The sequence below is a fragment of the Pan paniscus genome, chromosome 6 (assembly GCF_029289425.2).
Source record: "Pan paniscus chromosome 6, NHGRI_mPanPan1-v2.0_pri, whole genome shotgun sequence".
NCBI classification, from domain to species: domain Eukaryota; kingdom Metazoa; phylum Chordata; class Mammalia; order Primates; family Hominidae; genus Pan; species Pan paniscus.
This window is the reverse complement of record NC_073255.2, coordinates 53,484,149-53,511,037: the sequence shown is the minus strand read 5'-3', so window position 1 is coordinate 53,511,037 and position 26,889 is coordinate 53,484,149. Positions and strand designations below refer to the sequence as shown.

Below are 26,889 nucleotides of genomic sequence, written 5' to 3'. Positions count from 1 at the left end.
AAACTCCACTCCAGCCTGCTGCATCCAAGAACACAGGGTTCTCTCCCACCTTAGCTCTCTGTGAGTGAGCTGTCTTCCCCTCCCATTCTGGCCCCAGCTACATGTTCATGAGGTTAAGCTGCCAGTGAGTACAGATGAGAGGTGATGGTGCCCTTTTTTACCCAGCTCTACCTCATTAGACAAAGGCTCATTAGACAGAGGCTTTAAATTAAGAACAGCATTGCCGAGAATACTGGGGTCCCCCTTGTTCTTGCCTCATATCATGGTGTGGGGTTTCCACAATGGGAGAAGCAAGCTGAGAGAATCTGAGGTCACTGTCTTCCCTCTCCCATGAGTGTTCAGCTCCTAAAGTGGGAGGGTCATTCAGAAAGAAACATGACGTTGCTCCCATTTCTAGCTCCAGAGATGTGGCTCATATATGTTTCCTTGCCTCTAAAGAAGCAAGCCATAAACAGATAACTGCTAATCTATCCCCAAAGGGACTGTTTTGTTGTTTTAGTTTTTAGGTTTTTTTTTTTTTTTTTTTTTTTTTTTGGCAACAAAATGTGGAGAAGTTCAACCATAAGGGTGTTCTTAATAACTGGAAGCTGTGGTGAAAGGCAATTGGGAGATTGATAGATTCATCGGAGATACAGGCTAAACTATAGGCTGTCTAATTTACCAGAGAGAACCAGGGAGACCACTGGAAGGAGCCCTCCCAGTGGCAAATTTGTGATTAAAACAAATCTCAAACACTGATCTCAGGAAGGAGTCCTTTAACACAGCCTAAATTTGATGAGATTTATATGTAGAACAATTTATGCCCGTGATATTCTTGAAAACAATACAGCAATCAGTGAATCTTACCAGCTGGGTGTGGGTAAAACAACCAGGCAGAAGCAATCCCAAGTTACTTTATAAAATACTTTGAGATGAATGAAAATGAAGGGACAACATTCCAAAGCTTATGAGACGTAGCTAAAGCAGTGCTTGGAGAAACATTTATAGTAATAATACTTACACTAACATGTAAGAAAAATTACAAAATAATACTCAACTGTATACCTTAAGAAACTGGAAAAAGAAAAGCAAACTAAACCTAAAGCAAGAAGACAGGAAATAATAAAGTTAGAGTGGACATTGATAAAATCAAGAATATAAAAACAATAGAGAAAAATGAAACTAAAGTTGATTGTGGAAGTTTGGAATGCCATATGGAATATGGCTATGAAAAAAATTGACAAATTTGATAAATATTTAGCATAATTGACCAAGAAAAAAAGAGAGATGATTCAAATTACTAGTATCAGAAATGAAAGAGAAAGCATTACTGCTGACCTTACAAAAACAAGCCATCCTTGATGGTTTTACTGGTAAACCAAATGTTTTAAGAAATAATACCAATTTTTCACAAACGTGTTTAAAAAATGGAAGTGGAGGAACACTTTCCACCTCACTCTTTGAGGCCAGTATTACCACAATACCAAAACCAAACACATCACACACACACAATCTCAAAAGAAAGGAACATTACAGACCAATATCTCTTAAGAATATGAACACAAAAATCCTCAACACAATACTAGAAAATTAAATCCAATAATATTGAAAAAAATTATACATCATGATCAAGTGAGATTTATTCTAGAAATGCAAAGTGTTTATCATTCAAAAGTCATTAATTTTTTTGTTTACCCAGAAGTCATTCAGGAGCAAGTTGTTTAATTTCCATGTAATTGTGTGGTTTTGAGAAATCTTGGTATTGATTTTTATTTTATTTACATCTGTCATCTATCTATCTATCTATCTATCTATCTATCTATCTATCTATCTATGTATCTATCTACCTATCTATGAAAGAGAAGTGTCTCACTCACTCTGTCACCCAGACTGGAGTGCAGCAGTGCAATCTTGGATCACTGCAATTTCTGTCTCCCAGGTTAAGGTGATTCTCCTGCCTCAACCTCCCAAGTAGCTGGGATTATAGGTGCGTGCTACCACACCTAGCTAATTTTTGTATTTTTTTTTTTTTTTTTTTTTTTTTAGTAGAGAAAGAGTTTCACCACGTTGGCCAGGCTGGTCTCAAACTCCTTGCCTCAAGAGATCCACCCACCTCGGCCTCCGAAAGTGCTGGGATTACAGGGGTGAGCTACCGCACCCAGCCTAATTTTTATTTTTTATATTCCATTGTGGTTCAAGATTTCAATTTTTCAAATTTATTGAGACTGGCTTTATGGCTGAGCATGTGGTTGATTTGAGAGTATGTTTCATGAGCAGATGAGAATAATGTACATTCTGTGGTTGATGGGTAAAGTAGTCTGTGGATGCTTATTAGGTCCAATTTGTCAAGTGTCAAAGTTAAGTCTAGAATTTCTTTGTTAGCTTTCTGCCTCAATTATCTGTCTAATGCTGTCAGTGGGGTGTTGAAGTCCCCCAGTATTATTATGTGGCTGCCTAAGTCTTTTCATAGTTCTAGAAGTATTTGTTTTATGAATTTGGGTGCCTTTGGTCATTCCATATTTGTTTATTTATCTTTTTATTACTGAGTTGAGATATATATCTACAGCTATCTATCTTCTGGATGCCAATTTCTTATCAGGTAAATTTTTCCCATTCTGTTGTCTTTTCACACTTTTGATAGTGTCATTTAAAGCATAAACATTTTTAATGTTGATGACAATTAATTTACTTTTTGTCTTTTGTTGTTTGTTGCGTTTTTGGTGTCATATCTGAGAATCCACTGACAGTTTCAAGGTCATGAAGATTTATCCCTATGTTTTCTTCTAAGAGTTTTACAGTTTTAGCATTTACATTTAAGTCATTAATTCACCTTCAGTAATTTTTTTGGATTAACTGTGTGAGAGGTAGGGGCCCAGCTTCATACTTTTGCATGTGACTGTCCAGTTCTCCTAGCACTACTTATTGAAAAGACGATTCAAAAATCCTATCCACCCCATTGGCTCCTCAGCCAAGCACATACACCAAACGTCTGAATAGTCTTTTCAACATCAAATGTTCTTAGCACCCTTGCAAAAACCAGTTGACCATAAAGCCCAGGGTTTACTCCTGGACTCTTAATTCTATTTCACAGATCTACAGGTATATCCTATTGTGAGTACCACATGCAAATAAATGAAGTTGGGACCCTACCTCACACACAGTTAATACAAAAAAGAATTGCTAAAGATGAATCGAAGACTTAAATGTAAGTGCTAAAACTATAAAACATTTAGAAAAAAATCTGGGGGTAAATCTCCATGACCTTGGATTTGGCAATGAATCCTTGGATATGACACGAAAACCACAAACAACAAAAGAAAAAAAGATTAATTAAGTATCATCAAAATTAAACATGTTTGTGCTTTCAAGGGCAATACCCAAAGTGTGAAAAGACAGCCCATAAAATGGGAAAAATTCAACTGATAAGAAATGGGCATCCAGAAGATAGATATAGATATAGATCTCAACTCAATAATAAAGACAAATAAACCAATATAAAAATGGCCAAAGAGCACCCAAACTCATAAAACAAGTACTTCTAGGCAGCCAGAAGTCCTAGCCAAAGCAATCCGGCAAGAGAAAAAAGTAAAGAGCATTCAAATCAGAAAAGAGGAAGTCAATCTATCTCTGTTTGCCAATGATATGAATGTGTAACTAGAAAACACTAAAGACTCCTCCAAAAGACTCCTGGACTTGATAAATGAATTCAGTAAAGTCTCAGTTGACAAAATCAATGTGCACAAATCAGTAGCACTGCTATACACTAACAGCAACCAAGCTGAGAATCAAATCAAGAACTCAATTCCTTTTATAAAGCTGCAAAAACACAAAATACCTAGGAATATACTTAGCCAGGGAGGTGAAGGATCTCTACAAAGAAAATTACAAATGCTAATGAAAGAAATCATATATGGCACAAATAAATGGAAATACATCCCATGCTTATGGATTAGAAGAATCAACACCATAAAAATGACCATATTTCCAAAAGCAATCTACAGATTCAATGTAATTCTTATCAAAATTCCAACATCATTATTCATAGAATTAAAAAAAAAACTATTCTAAAACTCATATGGAACCAAAAAAACAAAAAGAAAGAAAAAGCTCCAATAGTTAAAGCAATCTTAATAAAAAAGAACAAAGCTGGAGCCATTACATTATCTGAATTCAAACTATGCTATAAGGCTACAATAACCAAAACATCATGGTACTGGTACAAAAACAGACGCATAGACCAATGGAAAAGAATATAGAATCCAGAAATAAAATTGTACACCTACAACTATCTAATCTTTAGCAATGCTGACAAAAATAAACAATAGGGAAAGGACTACCTATTTAATAAATAGTGCTGGGATAAGAGGCTAGCCATACACAAAAGAATGAAACTGGACCCCCATCTTCCACCATGTATAAAAATTAAAATGGATTAAAGATTTAAATATAAGACTACAAACTAAAAAAATCATAGAAGAAAACCTAGGAAATATCATTCTGGACATCAGCCTTGACAAAGAATTTATGACTAAGTCCTCAAAAGCAATTCCAACAAAAATAAAAACTGACAAGTGAGACCTAAGTACACTGAAGGGCTTTTGCAAAGCAAAAGAAACTATCAACAGAGTTAAAAATAAAAAGACAACCCACAGAATGAGAGAAAATATTTCCAAACTATGCACCCAACAAAGGTCTAATATACAGAATCTATAAGGAACTTAACAAGCAAAAACAAATAACCCCATTAAAAAATGGGCAAAAGACAAGAAGAGACACTTCTCAAAAGAAGATCTATAAGCAGCCAACAAACATATGAAAAAAAAATACTCATCATCACTAATCATCAGAGAAGTGCAAATCAAACCCACAGTGAAATACTATTTCACACCAGTCAGGATGGCTATTATTAAAAAGAAAAAAAAACAACGGATGCTGGCAAGGCTGTGGAGAAATGGGAATGCCTATCCACTGTTGGTGGGAATGTAAATTAGTTCAGCCACTGTGGAAAGCAGTTTGGTGACTTCTCAAAAACTTAAAACAGAGCTACCATTCAACCCAGTAATCCCATTATTGGGTATATACCCAAAGGAATACAAATCATTTCACCATAAAGACACATGCACGTATATGTTTTTTGCAGAATGTATTCACGGTAGCAAAGACATGGAATCAACCTAAATGACCATCAGCTAAATAAAGAAAATGTGGTACATATATACCATGGAATACTGTGCAGTCATAAAAAAGAACAAGATCGTGTCTTCTGCAGCAACATGGATGGAGCTGGGGCCCATTAACCTAACTGAACTAATGCAGAAACAGAAAACCACACACCACATGTTCACACTTACATGTGGGAGTTAAACAACAAGTATGCATGAAAACAAAGAAAGGAACAATAGACACTGGAGCCTACTTGAGGGTGGAGGTTGGGAGGAGAGTGAGGATTGAGAAACTACCTATAGGATGCTATTTGTATTACCTGGGTGATGAAATAACGTGTACACCAAACCCCCATGACATGAAATTTACCTATATAAGAAATCCACACCTGTACCCCTAAAACTAAAAGTTTTTAAAAAATTAATAAAAGACATTTTATCCTTGAAATACTGACAGGATATTATATAAAATATTTAGAGTAGTAATCCAAAAACAAAAAAGATCTTCAAAACACATAAAAATTTTAAATCTAGGAAACTCTCCTAAAAGGAAAAATAGAACAAAAAAGACCAAGAAATAGATAATAATAATTTTAAAAATTGGTGAAAATGTTTGGAGATTGTAGCAGATTGTAAATATTGCCTCAATTCTTCTCATTCCTACATCTGTGTCCTTTGCCATGTAGCTATAAGTGGTGTTCTTCCACTATGGGTGGGACTACCTTCCTACCCTTTTACTTTGGGCTAGCCATGTGACTTGATTTGGCTAAAAGGACATTAGTAGTGGTGATGTGACCAGAGGCTTGGTTCATCCTTGTGCAGTTTGGCCTGTCCATTCTGGTGCCTCAACATTCCAGACACCAATCCCAGGATGACAAGGGACAGGTGCACAAATCCAGCCCAGGCCAGCCCATCTCCATAAAACCTGCAGGCTCTTGAGGGCAAATGATTTTGTAAGCCACTGAGTTTTTTTGGACTTTGCAGCTTTTTTTTTTTTTTTTTTTTTTTGCCAAAATGTAACTGATGCTTTAGGAATTTTTTTTTGTTCTTTTATAAAAATGGAATGAAAAAATAAAATTTGTAAGATAACTATGAAACAAATGTTGTGGGCCGGTGCATTTAAAAATACACACACACACACATTTTATGCTCATAGTTTGAACTCAGAGTAAGAAAAGCTTCTCCCAAATCCCAATCCTGATACATTTTAAACCTGGAATAAAGAAATCCATTTCCTTGGTTAGGCTATGTTTTCTTGTGCCTAGGCTGTATTTACAACAGGAAATCATAATCCCATAGTGTACAGTTGGATTCTGGAATGACATATTTTTGCTGTCTGCAATGCACATTAATTCTTGGCAAGCCGGTGTACACCAGCACTAAGTCTGGCTGTCCAGCAGAGATGGTGACAGCACAATATTGCCAAGGCCATGGCAGCAATTAGGACTGAATCATACACCTGATAGTTTCTGCTAGTGGAGATGCCAAAGGCAGACAGAGTCCAGTTTCGAAAAGCAGCAAACTAGTCATGAATAATGCAGACTGTTTTGAGAGAAAGCAGGCTTCACCCTGTCTAAAGATAAATGGCATCAGAGTAAAAGTCTCCATCAAGGGGGTCGGTTATTGTTCTTAGTAGTGGTTGTTGTTCATTAAGCTAGGCAGAAGCTGAATGCTTGAGTGGCCTCATCTGATTCGTCTTTTACAGTCTAGTTGCAGCATTCTGAAAGGAACTCCCATTAAGCAAAAAGCTGCCATGTACTAGGAATTTTACATTCATTATTAATACATTCATTCATTTGTTCAACAAATACGTTGAGCACATTTATGTACCTGGCACTATTTCAAATGGTAAGGATACAGAAGTAAACAGAAGAAAAGGTTTTACCCTCAGAAAGTTTACATGCTACTGGGCAGAGATAGACAATAACCTCTAAGTACATAAATTAATGCTATATTTAATATGTCACAGGGAATATTAGTCTGTTCAGATTCATGTACAGTGACAGAAAGCCCAAAATAGTAAGGATGTTAATGTTTAAAGTCTGAAGTCAGGCAGCCAGAGTAGAAAAAGCATTCCTTTGGCTCATTCTGTGTTATTGCTCCGCTTCACAGGTCTCCATTGCTAAGATTTCCTCGTGGCTCAAGATGGCTGCTTCATCTCTAGCCATCAGCTCTGCATAAAGTAAAAGGTAGAAAGAAAGGGAAGAATCAGGGATGTCCCTCCTTGCAAATTCATATCCCTGACATTGTGGACATCTCTTTCTTACTATAACTCTTCGGCCACATGTAGCTGTAGGGAAAGCTGGAAAACAGTCTTATTCCTATGTAGGCATGTTGTCAGCTAACATCCAGGTGTTCTTCTGCTTCTATGAATAATTACAATCGATACTGGAGACCTCTCTGAAGAGGGGACCGTTGAGCAAAGAACTGAAGGAACTAGTCATGTGTTTTTCTTGGGAAAGAACTTTAAAGCGGGGGAAAGAGAAAGCATAGCATGCTCAAGTGGTGCTATGGTTTGAGCGTGTCCCCCAGAAGTTCAGGTATCAGAACCTCAATACCTCAATGTGGTAGTACTGGGACATAGGACTAAGTGGGAAGTGTTTGGGTCATGGAGACTCTTCCCCCATGAATGGATTAATGCTATTCTTTAGAGACTGGGTTAGTTCTCAGGGAACTTGGCTAGTTCTCATTAAAGTGGGTTGTTACATAGCAAGCTTGACCCCTTGTGCTTGTCTCTTTTAGCTTGCACTCATATGTCTGTGCTTCTGCCAGGCTACCCAGCAGCGCTAGGCCCTCACCAGAAGCCGACCAGAGGCAGCCACCAAATCTAGGACTTCCTAGCCTCCAGAATTCTGAACTAAATGAACCTCTTTCCTTTGTAAACTACACAGTCTCTGGTATTCTGTTATAGTAACAGCAAATGGATTAACGCAGGTGAGAAAATGACTGGTATATTCCTCCATTTCTTTTCAAAATACTATAAAATACGTATTATTATCTCCACTGAAGAAAAAGACTACCTCCAGAGATGTTAACTTTTTCCAAGTTACATACGTAGTAAGAGAGTAAGACTCTTACTCTAAATATCTTTTATTTCATCAAACCAGGCTTTCACAGCAGAGTCTGTGCATCTTTTTAAAAGAAGATAGTCTGTTTTCTCGGTAAATACACAGGAAGTAAATTCAACAAAGAGTAAAGTGTGTAGGTTTCATCACGCAGGTGCCCACGACATGTACTTGAAGCAAAGCTTTGTTCTTTAGTCAGTTATACATAAAGTTGGTTGAGACTATTGAAGTGGTATAGAAAGAATAAGAAACTTAGAGTCAAGAAATTGAGTTTGAAAACTGCTTTTCTCAATACTAACTCTGTTTTGGGGCCAACTGCTTAAATTCTTTAGGTGTCAGTTTCTTTATTGTGAAGTGGGTACAATAATAGCCATTATGTAATAAAGATTAAATAAGACCATGCACAGAAAGCATTTGGCAAATTGCCTATATTTAGTAATAATTAAAATAAATGCAGCAACATGCATCTGAGCTCAGCTCACTTTACTTCAGAGTTTATAAATATTGCTTCAAAGTTGTGATGAGTTCAGCTACTTATTCCTCCGTCTCAACCGTACGCAATAATCACCCCCAACTTTTAAGTTTTCTCTCCTGCTTCTTGCCATAGCAAAGAGAACATGAATATCAACAGCCCTTCTTCGTAGGAATTCTCCAAACAGCCCATCAGTGTCCCTAGGAACATACTCAACACCCAGAATCCTCCTTACCCTCACAGCCCACCCAACTTCTGTTTCTCTAAAGACATCACTATCTTTCCATGTCCCAAACCCAAAGGCACCTCCTTTTCTCAAGCTCAGATCAGCCGGCTGTAAAGTTCTATTATCGTGTTCTTCAACGTCTCCTGCACCCATGCTGCCTTCTCCATGTGCTTGGTCACCAGTTGACTTCAGTTTGTCTTATTTAACTTCCTACTAGAGAACAAAAATTTCTGTTTAATAGGCCAGTTAATCTCCTGTTTCTTTTTGCTTCCCTTTGTTCCTCCATTATTTTGCCTTTTTTTTTACCTTAGAATTAATATTTACCATAATTTGGTCCCAAAGATTCCCTTCAAGTTTATGCCCCATGATTCCACCTGTATTCCACTTGCCATCAAGCTATTTCAAACATGGTTTGCATTGTTCATCTCTGGGCCACTACCTCTAATGCATTCATAGTTGATTAGCTGGCTAAGTATACACGTGGTTTAAATTCCTCCTCACCCATAAAACCACCTGTGCCAATCCTTCCCCTAAAACAATGTGTGTGCATTCTTCCTCCTCCTAACTCCTACCTCATGGGCTTTGAAACCTTCTTGTCATGCTAATGGTCTTTCTTACGTAATTTTTTTATTTGAGTGTCTAGCCCAGTTCTTACAGGGCTCATGCCTTATTACCCACTCAATCCCAAGACCCTGGCACTATGTCAACATTCAGTAATGTTTGCAGGTTTAAACTGAGATGCACAACACAGCATTTCGTTCACCAGTCTCTTAGAACAATTATCATATTGTGTTGTATTCATTGTTATGTTTCTGCCTCTACACTATGCCAAGTTTATTGAGATTAGGAATCACATTTTCATCATCTCTAATAAAGTGGTTACTCAATAAATGTGTATGAATGAACAGGACTAATGATGTGAGTCTGAGTCCCCAACAACTTCCCCCATCTAAAAATATCTCCAACACTTCTATTTTCCATCTTCATTGTGAGTGAAAAGCATTCATTCTGTTTATTCTTACAGAAAATATTAGAAAATGAATGCCGAATGTTTACTTTTGATAAAGTGACAGCTCTGGGTGATACTGTTCATGACCTGAATTTCCAAGACCAGAGGCAGCTAACCAAAATGTCCAGCATGAGAATGGCATGAGAATCAGAAAGTCTTCCCAGCTAATTATGTCAGAGCAATGCTGTGTTCATACAACATGATGTTGTGACAACAAATGAGATGACAAATTACACATAGCAGGTGAGGTGAAACATGCTGAGGATATGGAGGTGCACTATCTCTCTTAATAAAATCATTTCTAGTAAAGAGAATTAATTCAGTGGTTAGTAGCAGCAGGTGAATTATATGATGTTTTAAACTAAAGTAAAATATAGAAAAATATAACTCAGTAGCACATCATTCCATAGTTCCACATCATGGCAGAAATTATTTATGTGCTCATGTGCAAACTTCCTTCCCCATTTGTGAAAATGACATAAACATACTGAATTATCTATTTTACTTTTAAATGATCCACTTCATTATGTGGTGATGCAATCTTAATCTGAGATGTTATGAATATAGTAATGGTTTATAGATATATTAAGTCAAAGTTGCCACACTAAAGCATATGGTGTCACATAAGGTGATACATTAATTTGCAGCTACTCAGACAGTGGTAGCTTGAGAGCTCAAATGACATTCTGCCTCCTTTCATTTTTTTTAGGAAAAAAATCCACAAACAAACCCTTCTACACTATTCTTTATATTTTAACTTAGATGGCTATATAACACATCTATGATGGGATCCTTTGAACTTTATTCTACTTTTATTCTTGGTTCTCAAAGTTTACAGTTGATAACTCAAGGAAATGTAAATTCTCATAATCTTAACAATTTTCTTTAAATCATTTGAAGCTGTGTTTTTTTAATAAAAAATAAAAAAGAAAGAAAGAAAAACAAACAAACAGGCTGGGTGCCTTGAGTCACACCTGTAATCCCAGCACTTTGGGAGACTGAGGCGGGCAGATCACCTGGGGTCAGGAGTTCAAGACCTGCCTGACCAACATGGTGAAACCTCATCTCTACTAAAAATACAAAATTAGCTGGGCATGGTGGTGCATGCCTGTAATCCCAGCTACTTGGGAGGCTAAGGCAGGAGAATCGCTTGAACCTGGGAGACAGAGGTTGCAGTGAGCCGAGATCACGTCATTGCACTTGCACTCCAGCCTGGGCAACAAGAGCAAAACTCTGTTTAAAAAAAAAAAAAAAGAAAAGAAAAAAGAAAACAACAACAACAACAACAAAATACACAGCCTTTATCCTCCCTCACCCCAAAATCATAAATTGGCCTGGAGTATTTCACATTGTAAACTCTGTGCTTCAGAAGCATGTTTTATTTCCTTTCCATGAGAGGAGTGTTTTTACCAAGTCAGACTCAAGCCTCCTATGTCAATCAGGTTCAAGGGAGGAGAAAAGCAAATAGGTGCCGCATGCAGCTGTTAATGGTTCCCTCCAGGTAAGTTGGGAATATGCTCAGTGTCTGCAAGTACAAAGGCAGCTAGCTACCAGGGCACCATTATGTGCTCAATTTATGACATGCAGAGGATTTGAGGATGCATCCCTAATTGCCTGGGACAAAACATCAGTGCCCAAAAGGATAGTTTTAGCCACCTGTGGCTATTAGGTGAGTGCCACTCCACTCCAGCTCTCCTCTGTTATTAACTGAGCCACACACACACACACACACACACACACACACACACACACACACACACACACACTCTATCATGTGCTCACACATAAACTCATGAATCTCTATACCATATAGGGCTCTTTCATAGCATATGACAATCTTAAATTGAAAGCCCAAGAGTCCGTTCAGCTCAGCTGCTCAACCTAACGACCTACCCTCAATAGAGGAAAAGAATCCAGTCAGGTGAATAAGTGAGGCTGCAGGCTTCCCACTCCACAACCATGATCCCTATCTTCCTTGGGAACAGAAACCTAACCTTATTTAAGTAGCAAAGTGCCCAGCTAGAGTCTACATTTCTTAGACTTCTTTGTAGCCAGGGTGACAAATAAACCTAAGTACAAGTTGCTGGGTGGGACTCTGACAGAAAGCTACTTTAAGAGGGAACAGACAGTTGGCATGTGCTCTTTTTGCTTTTCTCTGCTTTTCTTAGTTGTTGCCTAGAACATATATATATTGAGTGGAGCTATGGCAGCCACTTTGGGAACACCCACACCGTCAGGCCTAGGACCTCTTAAGGAATGCCAATAACCAGTTACCTCTGGATTCTTACTACAAATAATGATGAATATGGTTAAGTCAATGTGGTTGATGTTCTGTTATTAACTGCTCTTGACTGTGAAAAGATCAAGGATGTAAAGCAGAATAAAACCACTGACAGAAGGCATCCCAAGGGAAATCGATCATGTTATCATCAAACAGAATAAAAACACTCAATAATTAAGCAGATTTCTTTCTCAGACATAGATACAAAGAAAGAAAAGGATAATGAAGAAATAAAAACTTTGTGAGAGCCCATCAAAAAGCTAGCTGACAAGAGGTGTCTCTCAGGAAATTAGAAATTACTTGTTAAATGAGTAGGATGATGAGGTCTCAATAGGAATGGAAAAGATATTAAAATTTTGCCAAAAGACATGTCAACAAGAGAGAGTTGCTGGTGCAGACACCACTGAAGATGCAGTGAGAGTTTGCATGTTCATGCTTACGGCTTTGGGAAGTGCTCCAGCAGGAAGGAAGCGGAAATGGTGACCAGGCCTGCAAGCTTGGAGTCAGACTGGCTGCAGGTGAAAGGCAGCTCCACCACAGGTAGGAGACTCACTTCTTTCATTTGTTAAATGTGGACAATCATGAGATGATGCATCATAGGGCAAAGTAGCACCAGAATGCTGGGGTTCAAATGTCAGTCCCTCTACTTACTAGATGGTAATCCTGGAAAAGTCACTCAACCTTTCTACGACTACTTTTTTATGCCTGTAAGATGAAGGGTAATAATAACAGCTACTTTGTAGGACTGTCATGAGGAATAAATTGATTCATGTGTATAAAGCACTTACAGCTGGCATACAGTAAGCACTATATAAGAATTAGTTCTCAATATTATTATCCAGATTGCTAGATAATCTATATACCTTGCTCAGAGCAGTAGGTAACAGACTATAATAAATGGTGAAGACAAAAGAGATAAAAGATGAGGATGAGGACAATTAGGAAAGGGGGAATATCTATAGGCTAGAAAGGCAAGAAGAAGGGAATATAGTGATGCAAGACAAGGGGACATATCATCACTAAGAGATGGTCCAGGATTGCGCGTTAGGACACACTCTACAGACTTTATAAGGGGTAAATTTTCCTTTGCCAGGGAGTAAAAGGGGAGAAGAGAATTTTCCAGGAGTTTATTGAGCCCAAACGGAGGACATCCAGCAGCATTCTAACCCCTTCTGCTCCAAGAGGAAAACGGCACAGGTGTAGCCCAGGTGTAAACTGGGTCCAGGCTAGAGAAACTGAGAAGTAGAGAATGGATTAGGGGAGAGAAGGTTCGGCAGAAAGAACAAATAATAATAATCCTTTGAGGGTGTGTTTTGGTAATGCCACAGGAAGGACAGCTGAAGAATGCATCTGAGGAGCACTCTGTGACAACCTTGCAGGCTTAGCAAGAGTCCTGCAGGCTGGAGAGGGGACAAGGAGGGACTTGATGATTTCTCCAGTTGAAATAGGCCAGAGGGTCACAAGGGTGGGAGAGAAGAAGGGAAGCGCTGGAATGAGGTCAAGATGACCAGGGAGGGAGCAAATCCACTTTTCCCTATGAGGTTGGGTCCCCGAAATTCTATACTCTAGATGCTGTCTGTCCTTCTGGGAAATCAGTTACCAATTTTGAACAAATCTTTCCACCTGCACCAGACTCAGGATTGGGGCAGTTGGTGTTGGCTGAAGCCAGGAAAAGCATGATGAGGTCCCAAACCAGCATCAGGAAAATGCTTTTAGCTAAATCCCACTAATAGAAATCCATTGTTGGCTTATTTTGTTGAAGTGATAAACCATAGACATGATTCTTTAAACTTTAATTTGGTTAGTTCTTAACTTATGAACACATACAGCAGTTTAGAAATACACTGGAATACCAATCTAAAGTTAAAAGCATTGTTTAACTACTTAGAAGTATCAAAAAAATAATTTAAGGAACTATAACAAGAAGATCTAGAGCTTGAGAAGAGCATAGGACACCAACTTAGTAAATAATGAATGTAGAATCTGGCAGTATTAAACCTCCTGGTGAACTAAAACCTAAACATTTCAGGACCACACATATCCTCTTTATTGTGGTACCCCTGGGTTTTCAGACACCAAGACCTCCAGGACTGGACTGGTTGTCATTGCCCTCATATTTTATCTCCTAAATCACATGGATACTTGAGCATATCACAAAAGTAGGACTGATAAAAGACAAAGTCTGTGCTCTCCAGGAGCAGAACACTGAATTGGAACGAGGTAAGATTGTGGATATTAAACACTCTACGAACAGATCTTTTGGCAGGCAGGATGCAAACTTATGCCAAAGAAGAGGAAAAGATTATTGCTATAAAGAAAAAAACACAAGCAAAGGGAAGAAAATGCCAAGCAATGAAAAAGCCAGAGAAGTCTCAAGGAAAAAGGAAGAATCATCCTGGGTGTCTGTGGGTGGGAGTATTGTGTAATCAGTGATGGGGAGTGGTCCAAGCAAGGTGTTCAAGTGAGAACAGGCACTGAGGTGGGGTAGGGATGTATTTAGAGAAGCATGAGAAAGCACCTGAGTGACGCTGGCCTGCAGAGTTGCAGCTCCTCTCAGCTCCTGTGGCTTTCCACTATGACTTCATACATCTCATACTGGGGCTGTACTGAGACTGAAAGGAGAAGAGGGCACTCCTTTCTCATGGATCTTGGACTTCTGCAAAATGAGATCACTCCACAGCCCAGAGGGTTTGCCTCTGGGAAGACAATGCCCTGTGTGCAATGCCCTCAGGACTTAGCCTGAGGATTTTCTTAATTTTTCATATTGAAATCTAAACTTTGCTTTGACTGGTATCTGTCCCTCTTACTTGCTCTCAAATTCCAATTCTGTAGTGATGTTTTTATTACTAAATACAATCTAGAATTAAATCCCATTTTAACCAAATTTTACCTGTACTTCCAGGTCTAAGATATTTCCCTATTTCCTCAAACTAAAAAAGGCCTCCTCCTCCTCCTCCTCAGGGCTCCATGTGGAGACAAAAGTGACTGCATCATGGATGCTAATCTACCACATTGACTTCTGGTTAGCCTAGGCCCGCAAATGCCTTCTGATTCCTACTTCACTTCCTGTCCTTCCTGTAAGAACAAGTGCTCCCGCCTTTAGATCAAGGCGACCCTTATGTTATTGCACAAATGATAGCCCATGACGCATGAAAAACTCTTGCCAGTTATGGAGGGGTGTCTTCAATTGTCTCTCTATGGTAGGTGCCCTTTCCCTATGATATAAGAGCCCTGGGTCTGGGGAGTAATGTTGCAGAGGTCTACCTGTCTTGCTGCTTCCCAAGACCACACTTCCATTCATAAGTGCCCCCAGGAAATCGCCCTTTACCAACAAACTGGATGTGTCTTCCTCTTTCTTTGATTTCTCGGCTTTTCCTGGGTTTGGAGGCCACTTGGCATATATGGCACTTTCACGGAACACTCTAGTTGATACCTTTTCTATGTTGCCTGCCCTGTTAGGCCTTGTGATGTCACCGGGCATGTGCCGGACTCATTCTCTGCACTTGTGAGTACCAAAGCAGGCATAAACTGCATCAGACCTACCTCTGCATCCCCTTGCTGAGTTTCAATAAACATTTGTTAAAGAAATATTAAATGTCAGAAGCAAACAGCCTCAGTTTTACCAGCAAAAGATCTAATATTGATTGACTTTTCTTAAATTGTGACTCAGGTAAGAAACAACATCACAGTTAACATAACAACTTGATATCAATGGACAGACATACACACTAGATAGTGGCCTATTGCATTTTTTTTTCTCAGAGGCCCTTCTCCATGGATGATTGGTACAGACCGGTCACACAGAGCTTTAGGTTATCCATAGATCAGGGGTCCAAGGAACTTGCTTTTTAATACAACTCTATAATCTCAAAGTGTTTGGAAATTCACTATGTAGATAATAGCTCTGAAACAAGCTATTAAAGATTCCCAGGAAGAACAAAAGTCTGTACCAAGGAAGAGAAGGGGGACTTCAGAACCCTTGGCACAGCCAGAGCTCCCTGCCTTCCTCTGCAAAGTGGGCTAGCCTGGCTTCCTCCAGGCAGGCAGAATGTGATTGGCCCTGCACTTAAGGCTCCACTCAGCCTCAGTGAGTCCTGGAGTGTGTGTATTAACCATGCCTATTATCTTCTGTATTCTAATACTTTGAAAATGTGGGGACTTGCTGACTCTGGAAGAACTGCCCCTCCCAGAGCTAGCCAATTCCTAAAGATAGTAAACAACTTGCAAATAAATTCATTTTTTCAAATACAAACCAGCTGACCCAGAGCACACATCATCTCAAACACCTCCTCTAAGGGGCTCTCACATGTTAAGCCACAATCCACCTCCCCCAGTTACCCCAGGCATAGGTACTAGACAACTAGGGACAACCCCTATGCTGCACAGCCCACTAAAGTTATTCAAAGTAGCAGATCCTAGGCCTGTTTGCCCTATTTCACCCCTTCCTTCCAATAGAAATCACAATAAAATCCCTTGCTCAGGTTTCCTTCCAGCTGCCGTCTGCCTCCTGGCTGACCTGATGCTCCCTCATGGGACCCTGTGTGCCATGCCCCTATTATTGGAAACTGTAATACATGGTATTTTCAAAGGCAATTGTTTCCTGATCTGTTGGCCTTATTGTACTTCAATTTTTCTATTAACACACTATATTTTAAAACAGTGGGCTAAGGATGAGGTCAGTCCAGGAATGAAGCAGGATGCTGGGGTATTAATGCTCTGTTAGGAGCATGGGAATGGGATTTGGTGTCCTCTGCGGAAACCCTTCTCTGACGGTGAAGTGCATGTACCAAGGTTTTGCTTAAGACCCAAGAAAGCAACTCAAATGAGCACAGCAGGAAGGAAGAGAATCAGAGCAGAGTCAGGCATGGGTTTACGGGGCTGACTGAACCGACAGAGGGTGGGAAGGAAAGACAGTGCCACCTGCAGATTGGGGTAGAAAGTGATCCCTGTGCTTGGGTCTTGCTCCCCAGGCTCAGGAAGATGGGATGAACTCAGGGAGCCCAGGTGGGGTCTGAAGTCCCATGGAAGAGCTGTTTCTCATCTGAGGCCCCATTTCTCTGAGGGCTGTGCCTGGGGCAGAGAGTGAGGTAGGAAAAGTTCTTTGGTTTGGGAAATTTCACTTCACTTTCTATTTTGTTTTTTCCTCTTATGTATCTGTCCCTACTTGCCATGGACATTCTTCCCTCTATATTTCTGTGGCTCCTCATTTTTCTGATCCTTACATTCCTTTTCCACTATCCCCACTTTACCCTGAAAAATGGCTGCTTTGTCCGAGTGAACTGCCGTAGCAGGTGCAAGCCTCAGCTTCCTGTCATGGGCGAATTTGCTGAGACCTGCACTGAAGGGTTCCCGACTGTTCATGAGGTCAAGGTCAGCACTGCAATTCAGAAGCTAAAGGTGACTAAACCCTCGTGCTCTCCTGGCTTCACTCCACTAGGCTCTCATTGCAGGCTCTTGTTGCACCTGCCCCTCCGAAGGGGAGTTGGTCTCTGAAGCCCAAGCTCTGCCCTCTGGGTGCCCCCTCTGTGGGATTTCTGTAGCTCCTCTCTTCCGTTCTCCCTCTGGGCAGATGTCTCCCAGCCCAAGCCTGGGACCCTCCTCACCAGCCTCCTGCCTCTCCACGGGGAAATCCTGACACGCAGATCCTTGCCCAAATTCAGCCATAATCTTCCCTCCAAAACCCTCGCCTTCTCCTGAGTTATCTCCTCAGAACCTCTTCCCTCACCCAGATCCTACTCTTCCTTATTCATGTTCCTAACAATTCATGTTCATGGAAAGAAAGGGATGGAGAGGAGGAGGAAGGAGACCCACTACAAGTTCTCTCATCCATCTCAACACCTCCACGTCAGAGAAATGGGTTCTGATGTTGCTAACTCCCAGGTACGGATGCCGAAGTTTATGAAAAATCTAGTTATTGATACCATCTATGTCATGATCAATCCTTTATTCTTTATCTCAATATTATAGAAACAGGCATCATCATGTGTTTGTTTATTATAGGTTTATAGTTATAGGAGAATAAGCATTTTACAAATTATTTTATTTTACTTACTTTTTAATTGTTTTCTGACTCTGTCACGCAGGCTGGAGTGTAGTGGCACAATCATGGCTTACTGCAGCCTCGATCTCTTGGACACAACTGATTCTCCTACCTCCTAAGTAGCTAGCACTACAGATGCACCCCACCACACCTGGATATAATTTTTTAAAATTAATTTTTAAAAAATGTTTTGTAGGAATGAGGTCTCACTATGTTGCCCAGGCTGGTCTCAAACTCTGGGCCTCAAGTGATCCTCCCACTTCATCCTCCCAAAGTGTTAGAATTACAGGTGTGAGCCACCATACCCGGCCACAAATTATTTTTTAAATTTTATTAAGTTTGATGTTTCAGTGAATAACCCACAAGCCATTTCTTGTTTAATATAGTCCTACAGTTCATATCCACTAACAATTCATGCTCAACCCATATATCACATTATGGGAACCCAAACTCTGAAGTAGGCACAGATTTTCCAGTATGTAGAATGCAACAGCTAGAGAAAACCTATCCCCATGTGCTTCGTCCTGCTGGCTCTTGTGGGAAACTTTTGTAAACATAAATCAGACATAAATCACCCAACAATCAGGAATGGGTTATAAAACTTTATGTAGGCATTCATAAAGGTTGGAGACCATGAAATATTATTTTTCTTTTGATGATACTTATTAAAGATGGGCAGAGTACATACCGAGAATAGTTTCCAGTAGGTGCATCTGACCAGTGGTTGACCTGAAGCAGCAAGCAACTGTGAGGTTGACCATCCCAGCAGTGCCTAACTCTAAAAATGGACACTCACTCCCTACTATGTCATCTCAATCCTGAGCATCAGCTATTTTCTCCATAAATTAAAAGTATTTAAAATTTACATATGACTATTTACCAAATCTCTGCTTGAGAATCCTAACCTTAAAAACACTGAATAAATGAAAATAAGAGATTTATCAACATAAATGAATAAATTATTCTACATAAGAATGACAGGTTAAACAAATCAAAGGAAAATTGGACGTGTATTTAGGCAACTTTAATTTTTTTTAATGTTATACCAGGATGTAACAATGCTCACACAAATTGATGACAAAATTATTAAGATTCCAAAAAGGAAATAAAGAAAATACATGAAGAGAATTAACCAGGAAGAAATATAAAGGATCAATGAGCACAGGAAAGAAGTCTTTAGTCTTTCATAATCCAAATGGAAAGCAACCATAACAACCCTCTCCTACCCTTATAAATTGATGGTCTTTTTCAAAAGGATAGTGTTTGGTAGGATAAAATGGGAACTTTGATTCACTGCAGATGAGGGACATATCAGCACAGCCTTTTCATAAGGCATTTTGTGTGTAAAGAGGACATTTTGTGTCCTGTCATCATCTTGACTCTGCAATCTTATTCTCACCCCTACCAATGTCACTACAATGAGGGAGCAATGTCCACCTGGCAAGAGAAAAGCAAAATGTCTCCCTTACAGGGAGAACACTAGACTGTGTTTGGGAGTTGCTATGTGTTTGACTTACTAGCCACAGTATTTTATCCCCTCAGAGCCTTCATCTCCTATTTTATGCCAGCAGGTAATTGGAACATACTTGCCTCTAAAGCATCTCCAGTCATAACCCTGCATCATGCTATTGATTTCATAGTAAATATCTAAGCAAAAGGAGAACTTCAACGCACCTATTTTTGATGTGCTGAGGAGAACCAAGACATTTGAAGCTGCCGTTAACCATTATGGCCAGTCTCGTGCAAAGAGCCTCACACTCCTCCATGCTGTAAAGAAGGAAAAGAGACAAAAATGAGCCATTTCCTGAAGAGGGGAGGGTTGGGTCAAACTTTTCAAAACAAAAAGGAGACAAGATACCATTAGGGCAAATTACTTAATTTTTTTATACAGAAATCTCATGTTAACCAAATCAAAAGCTTTTGAAAACAATAAGGTTTTATTTAGACAGCCAATTTTACAATTAACAAAAAATCAGTATTTTCTTTTTTATTTATTTATTTTTTTATTTTATTATTATTATACTTTAAGTTTTAGGGTACATGTGCACAATGTGCAGGTTAGTTACATATGTATACATGTGCCATGCTGGTGTGCTGCACCCATTAACTCGTCATTTAGCATTAGGTATATCTCCTAATGCTATCCCTCCCCCCTCCCCCCACCCCACAACAGTCCCCAGAATGTGATGTTCCCCTTCCTGTGTCCATGTGTTCTCATTGTTCAATTCCCACCTATGAGTGAGAACATGTGGTGTTTGGTTTTTTGTCCTTGTGATAGTTTACTGAGAATGATGATTTCCAATTTCATCCACGTCCCTACAAAGGACATGAACTCATCATTTTTTATGGCTGCATAGTATTCCATGGTGTATATGTGCCACATTTTCTTAATCCAGTCTATCATTGTTGGACATTTGGGTTGGTTCCAAGTCTTTGCTATTGTGAACAGTGCCACAATAAACATACGTGTGCACGTGTCTTTGTAGCAGCATGATTTATAGTCCTTTGGGTATATACCCAGTAATGGGATGGCTGGGTCAAATGGTATTTCTAGTTCTAGATCCCTGAAGAATTGCTACACTGACTTCCACAATGGTTGAACTAGTTTACAGTCCCACCACCAGTGTAAAAGTGTTCCTATTTCTCCACATCCTCTCCAGCACCTGTTGTTTCCTGACTTTTTAATGATTGCCATTCTAACAAAAATCAGTATTTTCTTATGCCAGGAAGACCAGCTATAAAATATATAGGAGAGAAGCATTTAGCAATAGTACAAAAATACAAAATAAGAATAATCTTAACAAAGCAATGTGAATGTTTTATGAAAAGAAACAAGAAAGCCTTATTAATAGGCACAAATGAAATATTGAATCAATGGAAGGAGGCATGGAAGAAAAGAAAAGAATGGATATTTTGAAAATGGAAAAACTGTTATAATATGAAAAATAGTGTAATATAAAATAATATTAATATGTTAGTATGAATATTAAATATTACCTTAAGTGTAAACATAAAACATAAGTAAAATAATTATATGTAAAATATAAATAAGTTATATTTTAATATAGTGTATAATATAAAATATAATACCATAAATAACATTTTAATGTGTAATTATAATTTAAATTATATTTTGACATTTCAATTTGAAATATGTTACAAAATTGGTAATCTATAATTATATTATTATAATAATGAAAATATATTATAATACAGATATAGTAAATCTAATCAAAATTTTACATTTATCACTCCCATGAGAAAATTTTAAAATAATTATAAAGTATACCTTTAAAATTACTTAGTGAAAGGAAGAAAAATAATGAAAGAGGAATCATGAAAGAAGACTTGCTCCAGAAAACATAAATATTTTCTATATAACTAAAATAATTGCAATTCAGTAATACACTAAAGAATTACAAGGAACAAGATGTTACTATGTTACATACATAATGATTTGAATATGGGAAGATATTTTCTAAGCAGAAAAGCAATGGAAGAAGCTATTAAGGGGTTTGTAGTCATTGTGTCTTAACACAGCAAACTAGCATTAAAAAATTCCAGCCAGGCGTGGTGGCTCATGCCTGTAATCCCAGCACTTTGGGAGGCCGAGGTGGGTGGATCACCTGAGGTCAGGAGTTCGAGACCAGCCTGGCCAACATGATGAAACCCTGTCTCTTCTAAAAGTACAAAAATTTAGCCAGCTGTGGTGGGGGGCACCTGTAATCCCAGCTACTCAAGAGGCTGAGGCAGGAGAACCGCTTGAACCCTGGAGGCGGAGGTTGCAGTGAGCCGAGATTTTGCCACTGCACTCCAGCCTGGGTGAGAAGAGTGAGACTCCATCTCAAAAAAAAAGAAAGAAAAGAATTCCAATAGACCTGCTGGGTAGAGGTTGATATACTTACTATAAAGAACTCATATATGTTAGTTTAAAACAAAATAATAAAAATAGAGAAAAAAGGGTAAATAACATGTAGATACCATTCAAAGAACTGCTCGTGGGTAACAAACATACCAACAAATTATAAAATATAAACCATTAAATCAAATTGATTTTAAAACTATTTTCTTGCTGGAAAAGTGTTCATGTGTACTTTTGTGTATTGTAGAGAAAAACGAGGGGTTTTTATTTCCAATCGTCACTTCAAAAACAATGAGTTCTCAAATAAAAAAAAAAAATACCCAGAAAGTTAAGGCCATTTTCTCAGTAATTCTCAATATGTCATCTCATATATTACTGGTGGGAGTAAAAATTGGCATAACTTTTTGAACACCAATTTGGCAGTAATTACTTTCCTAAGAACTTACCCTAGAAAACACTGAAAATATAAATGCATGTAACAACTTATTTATAATAGTAAGCATCTGGAAACAGGTAAATGTTTCACAGTAGGAGAATATATCACTCATTTAAGTAAGAGTTCATCCATGTGTTAGCTATTAAAATGAGGTTCACTAAAGTCAATTAATCAATAATCACATGGAGAAAAGTTCATAGTATAGCAATGGTAAAATGACAATGTGTATTCAGAGAATTGCACAGGTATGTTAAAAAACTACGTAGGAAGAAAAACACACAAAAAAGTATGACTGTCAATATCTCAAAAATGAAATTAATGATGGATTTTCTTTACTTATTTTACCATTTTGCATAACCAAATACTCTACAGGAAGCATGTGTTATTTATATTATTGGAGAACAGTCATAAAGCAGTCTCCTAGGTGGGTTAATGGGCATTCAGATCAAGATATTTCTCAGCCTTCCATGCACCTCAATGTGGACATGCAACAAACTCAGCTCAATGGAATGTACAATTTCTGGGTCATGTTGAAATACAGCAAGCCACTTGACCTGGATTTTGTTTTTCTCCACTTCCCTTGAGCTAGGATGTAGATACGGTGCTGATGAGTCAACATCAACCATGATGATGGTGATGGTGGCATGGTGGAAAGAACCTAAGGCCTTGGTTGGCCTGATGATGCACAGCCCACTGACATGAATTTAGCGAGAGGAAAAAATGTGTCTTGTCTGGGCCACTGTAAGTTGAGGTTTCTTTGTTATAGTTGCTTAGCGTGAAGTCCAAGAGATACATGTCATAAGTTTTCCAAATATGCTTTATATATTTTCCTGTACAAACACATATTTCTTTAATTAATTTCAATTTAAAAGTAATCATCTTATGGGTGCACTGTAGGTACTCTAATTAAAGAGGTAGAATGTTAAGTCACTTATATATTAGTTTCTTAAACATAGTTCAGACAAGTGGAGGTCTAATATGGTTTGTGTTTGTGTCCCCACCAAAATCTCATATCAAATTGTGATCACCTGTGTTGGAGGAGGGGCCTGGTGGGAGGTAACTGGATCATGGTGACCGATTTCCCCCTTGCTGTTCTCATGATAGTGAGTTCTTGTGAGATCTGTTTGTTTAAAAGTGTGTAGCACTTCCTCTTTCACTCTCCTCCTCCTGCTCTGGCCATGTAAGACGTGCCCACTGCCCCTTTGCCTTCTGCCATGATTGTAAGTTTCCTGAAACCTCCCTAGCCATGCTTCCTGTACAGCCTGTGGAACTGTGAGCTTGTTAAACTTCTTTTCTCTATGGCAGTGTGAAAAGAAACTAATACAGAAAATTGGTACAGACAGAGGGGCATTGCAATAAAGATACCTGAAAATGTGAAAGCAGCTTTGGAACTGGATAATGGGCAGAGGTTGGAACAGTTTGGAGGGCTCAGGAGAAGATGGGAAAATAAGGGAGTTTGGAACTTCCTAGAGGCTTGTTAAATTGCTGTGACCAAAATGCTGATAGTGATACAGACAATAAGTCAAGGGTGAGGAGATCTCAGATAGAGATGAGAAACTTATTGGAAACTGGAGCATAGTTCAGTTTTGTTATGCATGAGTGAAGACATGATCTGAAATTAAAATTTTTATTTAAAAGGGAAACAGAGCATAGAAGTTTGGAAAATTTGCAGCCTGACATCATGGTAGAAAAGAAAAACACATTTTCTGAGGAGGAATGGCTGAAGAAATTTGCGTAAGTAAAGAAGAGCTGAATGTTAATAGCCAAGACAATGGGAAAAATGCCTCAAAAGCATTTCAGAGACCTTCTAGGCAGCCCCCCTCGCATCATAGGCCTGGAAGCCTAGGAGGGAAGAATGATTTTGTGGGCTGGGCCCAGGGCCCCACTGCCCTGCATAACCTCAGGACACTGCTCACTGTGTTGCAGCTGCTCCAGCTCCAGCCATGGTTAAATTGTCCCAGATAAATCCCAGGCTACTGGTCCAGAGAGTGCAAGCAGTAAGCCTTGGTGGCTTCCACATGGCAGTAAGCCTGCGGATGCACAGAGGGCAAGAGTTGAGGCTTAGGAGCCTCCACCTAGATTTCAGAGGATATATGGAAACACCTGGATGTCCAAACAGAAGTCTGCTGCATGGACGTGGCTCTCGTGGAAAACCTCTACTAGGGCAGTGTAGAAGAGAAATGTGGGATTTGAGCACCCACACAGAGTCCCCACTGGGGCACTGCCTAGTAGAACCGTGAGAAGAGGGCTACCACCCTCCAAACCGCAGAATGGTACATCCACTGACAGTTTGCACTGCGCTCCTGGAAAAGCCACAGGCACTCAATGCCAGCCCTTGAAAGCAGCCTTGGGAGCTGAGCCCTGCAGAACCACAGGGGTGGAGCTGCTCAAGGCCTTGCAATCTACCCCTTGCTTCAGTGTGGCCTGAATGTGGGATATGGAATCAAAGGAGATTATTTTGGAGCTTTAAAATTTAATGACTACTCTGCTGGGTTTTGGACTTGCTCAGGGCCTGTAGCCTCTTTCTTTTAGCTGATTTCTTCCTTTTTGTTCAGGTGTATTTGCCCAATGTCTGTACTCTCATTGTATCTTGGAAGTAACTAATTTGTTTTTTTATTTTACAGGCTCATGCAGAAGGGCCTTGCCTTTTCTCAGATGAAACTCTGGACTGTGGACTTTTGAGTTCATGCTGAAATGAGTTAAGACATGGGGGAATTTTGAGAAGGGATGATTGTGTTTTGTAGTGTGAGAAAAACATGAGATATGGGAGAGGCCAGTTATGAAATAATATGATTTAGATTTGTGGCCCTGCCCAAAAATCATGTCAAATTGTAATCCCCAATGTTGGTGGAAGGGCCTGGCTGGAGATGATTTGATCATGGGGCAGGTTTCCCTGTTGCTATTCTTGTGATAGTGAGTGAGTTCTCATGAGATCTGGTTGTTAACAAATGTGTAGCACCTTCCCTTTGACTCTCTTTCTCCTTCTCTGGCCACATAAGATGTGCTAGCTTCAAAAAATAAACACAAAATTTCCTGTATGGCTGGATAATCTAATTAGTACAGAAATATGGCTAGGCAATGCAGAGATTTCAGGAGTTATATTGGAATTCATGATGTTGGATGTGTGAGAAAAAAGTAGTGTTGGTCATTCTTGATTATACTGATTTCAACTCCCTTAGCAAGAAAAGTAGTATGCAAGGTTCTTATCCTCAGTTTCCTGCTCCATGCTTTACCAAGATTCCCTGGGGTAAGGAACCAGAAGAGGCAATGATAAATAAACTCAAAGTTAAGGGGAAAATGTCCAATACGAGACTTTTTTTTCAGCAAAGGCTGCCATTTTAGAATCACAGAATAAATCATAAGCTTCCCCACTCTTCATCAACAGTGAGTAATTTTGATCTTTGTACTGCATGGATATGGACAGATTTATGGAATGAATATATATATATTTAATGTGAAACCAAATGAATAGGCGGATATAAAAGAGAAATTGCAATGATATGCAGTCTTTCTGAGAACAATCTATAATAATTATATGAGAAATAAATGAAATTTTTATCGTGACACCAGTTCATCCAATCTTAGAACCTCTGCATGAACATGAAGGCTCATGTTCTCAGGCCAGCAAACAAACTCCAGCAAAATAAATACAAGAATGTAGAGAGTTTCTAGAACTGGCAAAGCAAAATGATCGTTTTAAGCAAACACATGTATGCATTATGATAAAGTAGAAGGTTTATCAAATTTAATTCATTTCAATGTAAAATTTTATTTTCTGAAGTAAAATACAAGAAAAACAACAATAACAACAAAAAATCCCAGGGTAGGACTTCCAACTAGGGTCAAATGAAGAAACTGGTAAATTGTTTTCTCAAAAAGCAATGATGAATCTGGACAAAATTAACAAAAATAGCCATTTCAAAATTCTGAAAATTGAACAAAAAGCATACCACAATCTAAGAAGCACTTTTAGCTGACAAATTGCTAAACTTAGGATAAGAAGACTGATAATCAGTGGCATTCCAGCCACAGGCTGCTCCCCACTCTCCCTAGTTTCGAAAACATGCAACTACTGGCAGGAAGGGCAGACCATGAGGATCAGCAGCTTCTCTGCCCCAGCTGAAGAGGGTGCAAACAATTTGGACCATTGGGTAATGCCCAGGTCCAGTGACACTGTTGATATACCTGATTATTTGGGAGCCAAACAAACAGAAAAAGCCAATTCCTCCAGTATCTGGCCTCTACTAGACTGGAATTATGTGGATGTAGCATGCATATAGCTGCGGCTGCATGTATGTGCAGCTGAGATTGGAGAGGGCCCAGGCCAGCCACATGTTCTTTGTGAACCCAGAGGTTG

The 26,889-nt window shown here is 39.1% G+C and overlaps 1 protein-coding gene across 2 annotated transcripts in view; it reads right to left on the bottom strand.

The window, feature by feature from the left end:
* The window catches only part of ABCA13 (ATP binding cassette subfamily A member 13), a 513,749-nt gene that overhangs the window by 49,493 nt on the left and 437,367 nt on the right, over positions 1 to 26,889 (bottom strand). For both annotated transcript variants that reach the window (XM_063606228.1, XM_003805826.7), the window contains exon 59: positions 19,909 to 20,001. In XM_063606228.1, coding sequence (XP_063462298.1) covers positions 19,909 to 20,001 — 93 coding nt within the window. The remainder of the gene's footprint in view (positions 1 to 19,908; positions 20,002 to 26,889) is intronic.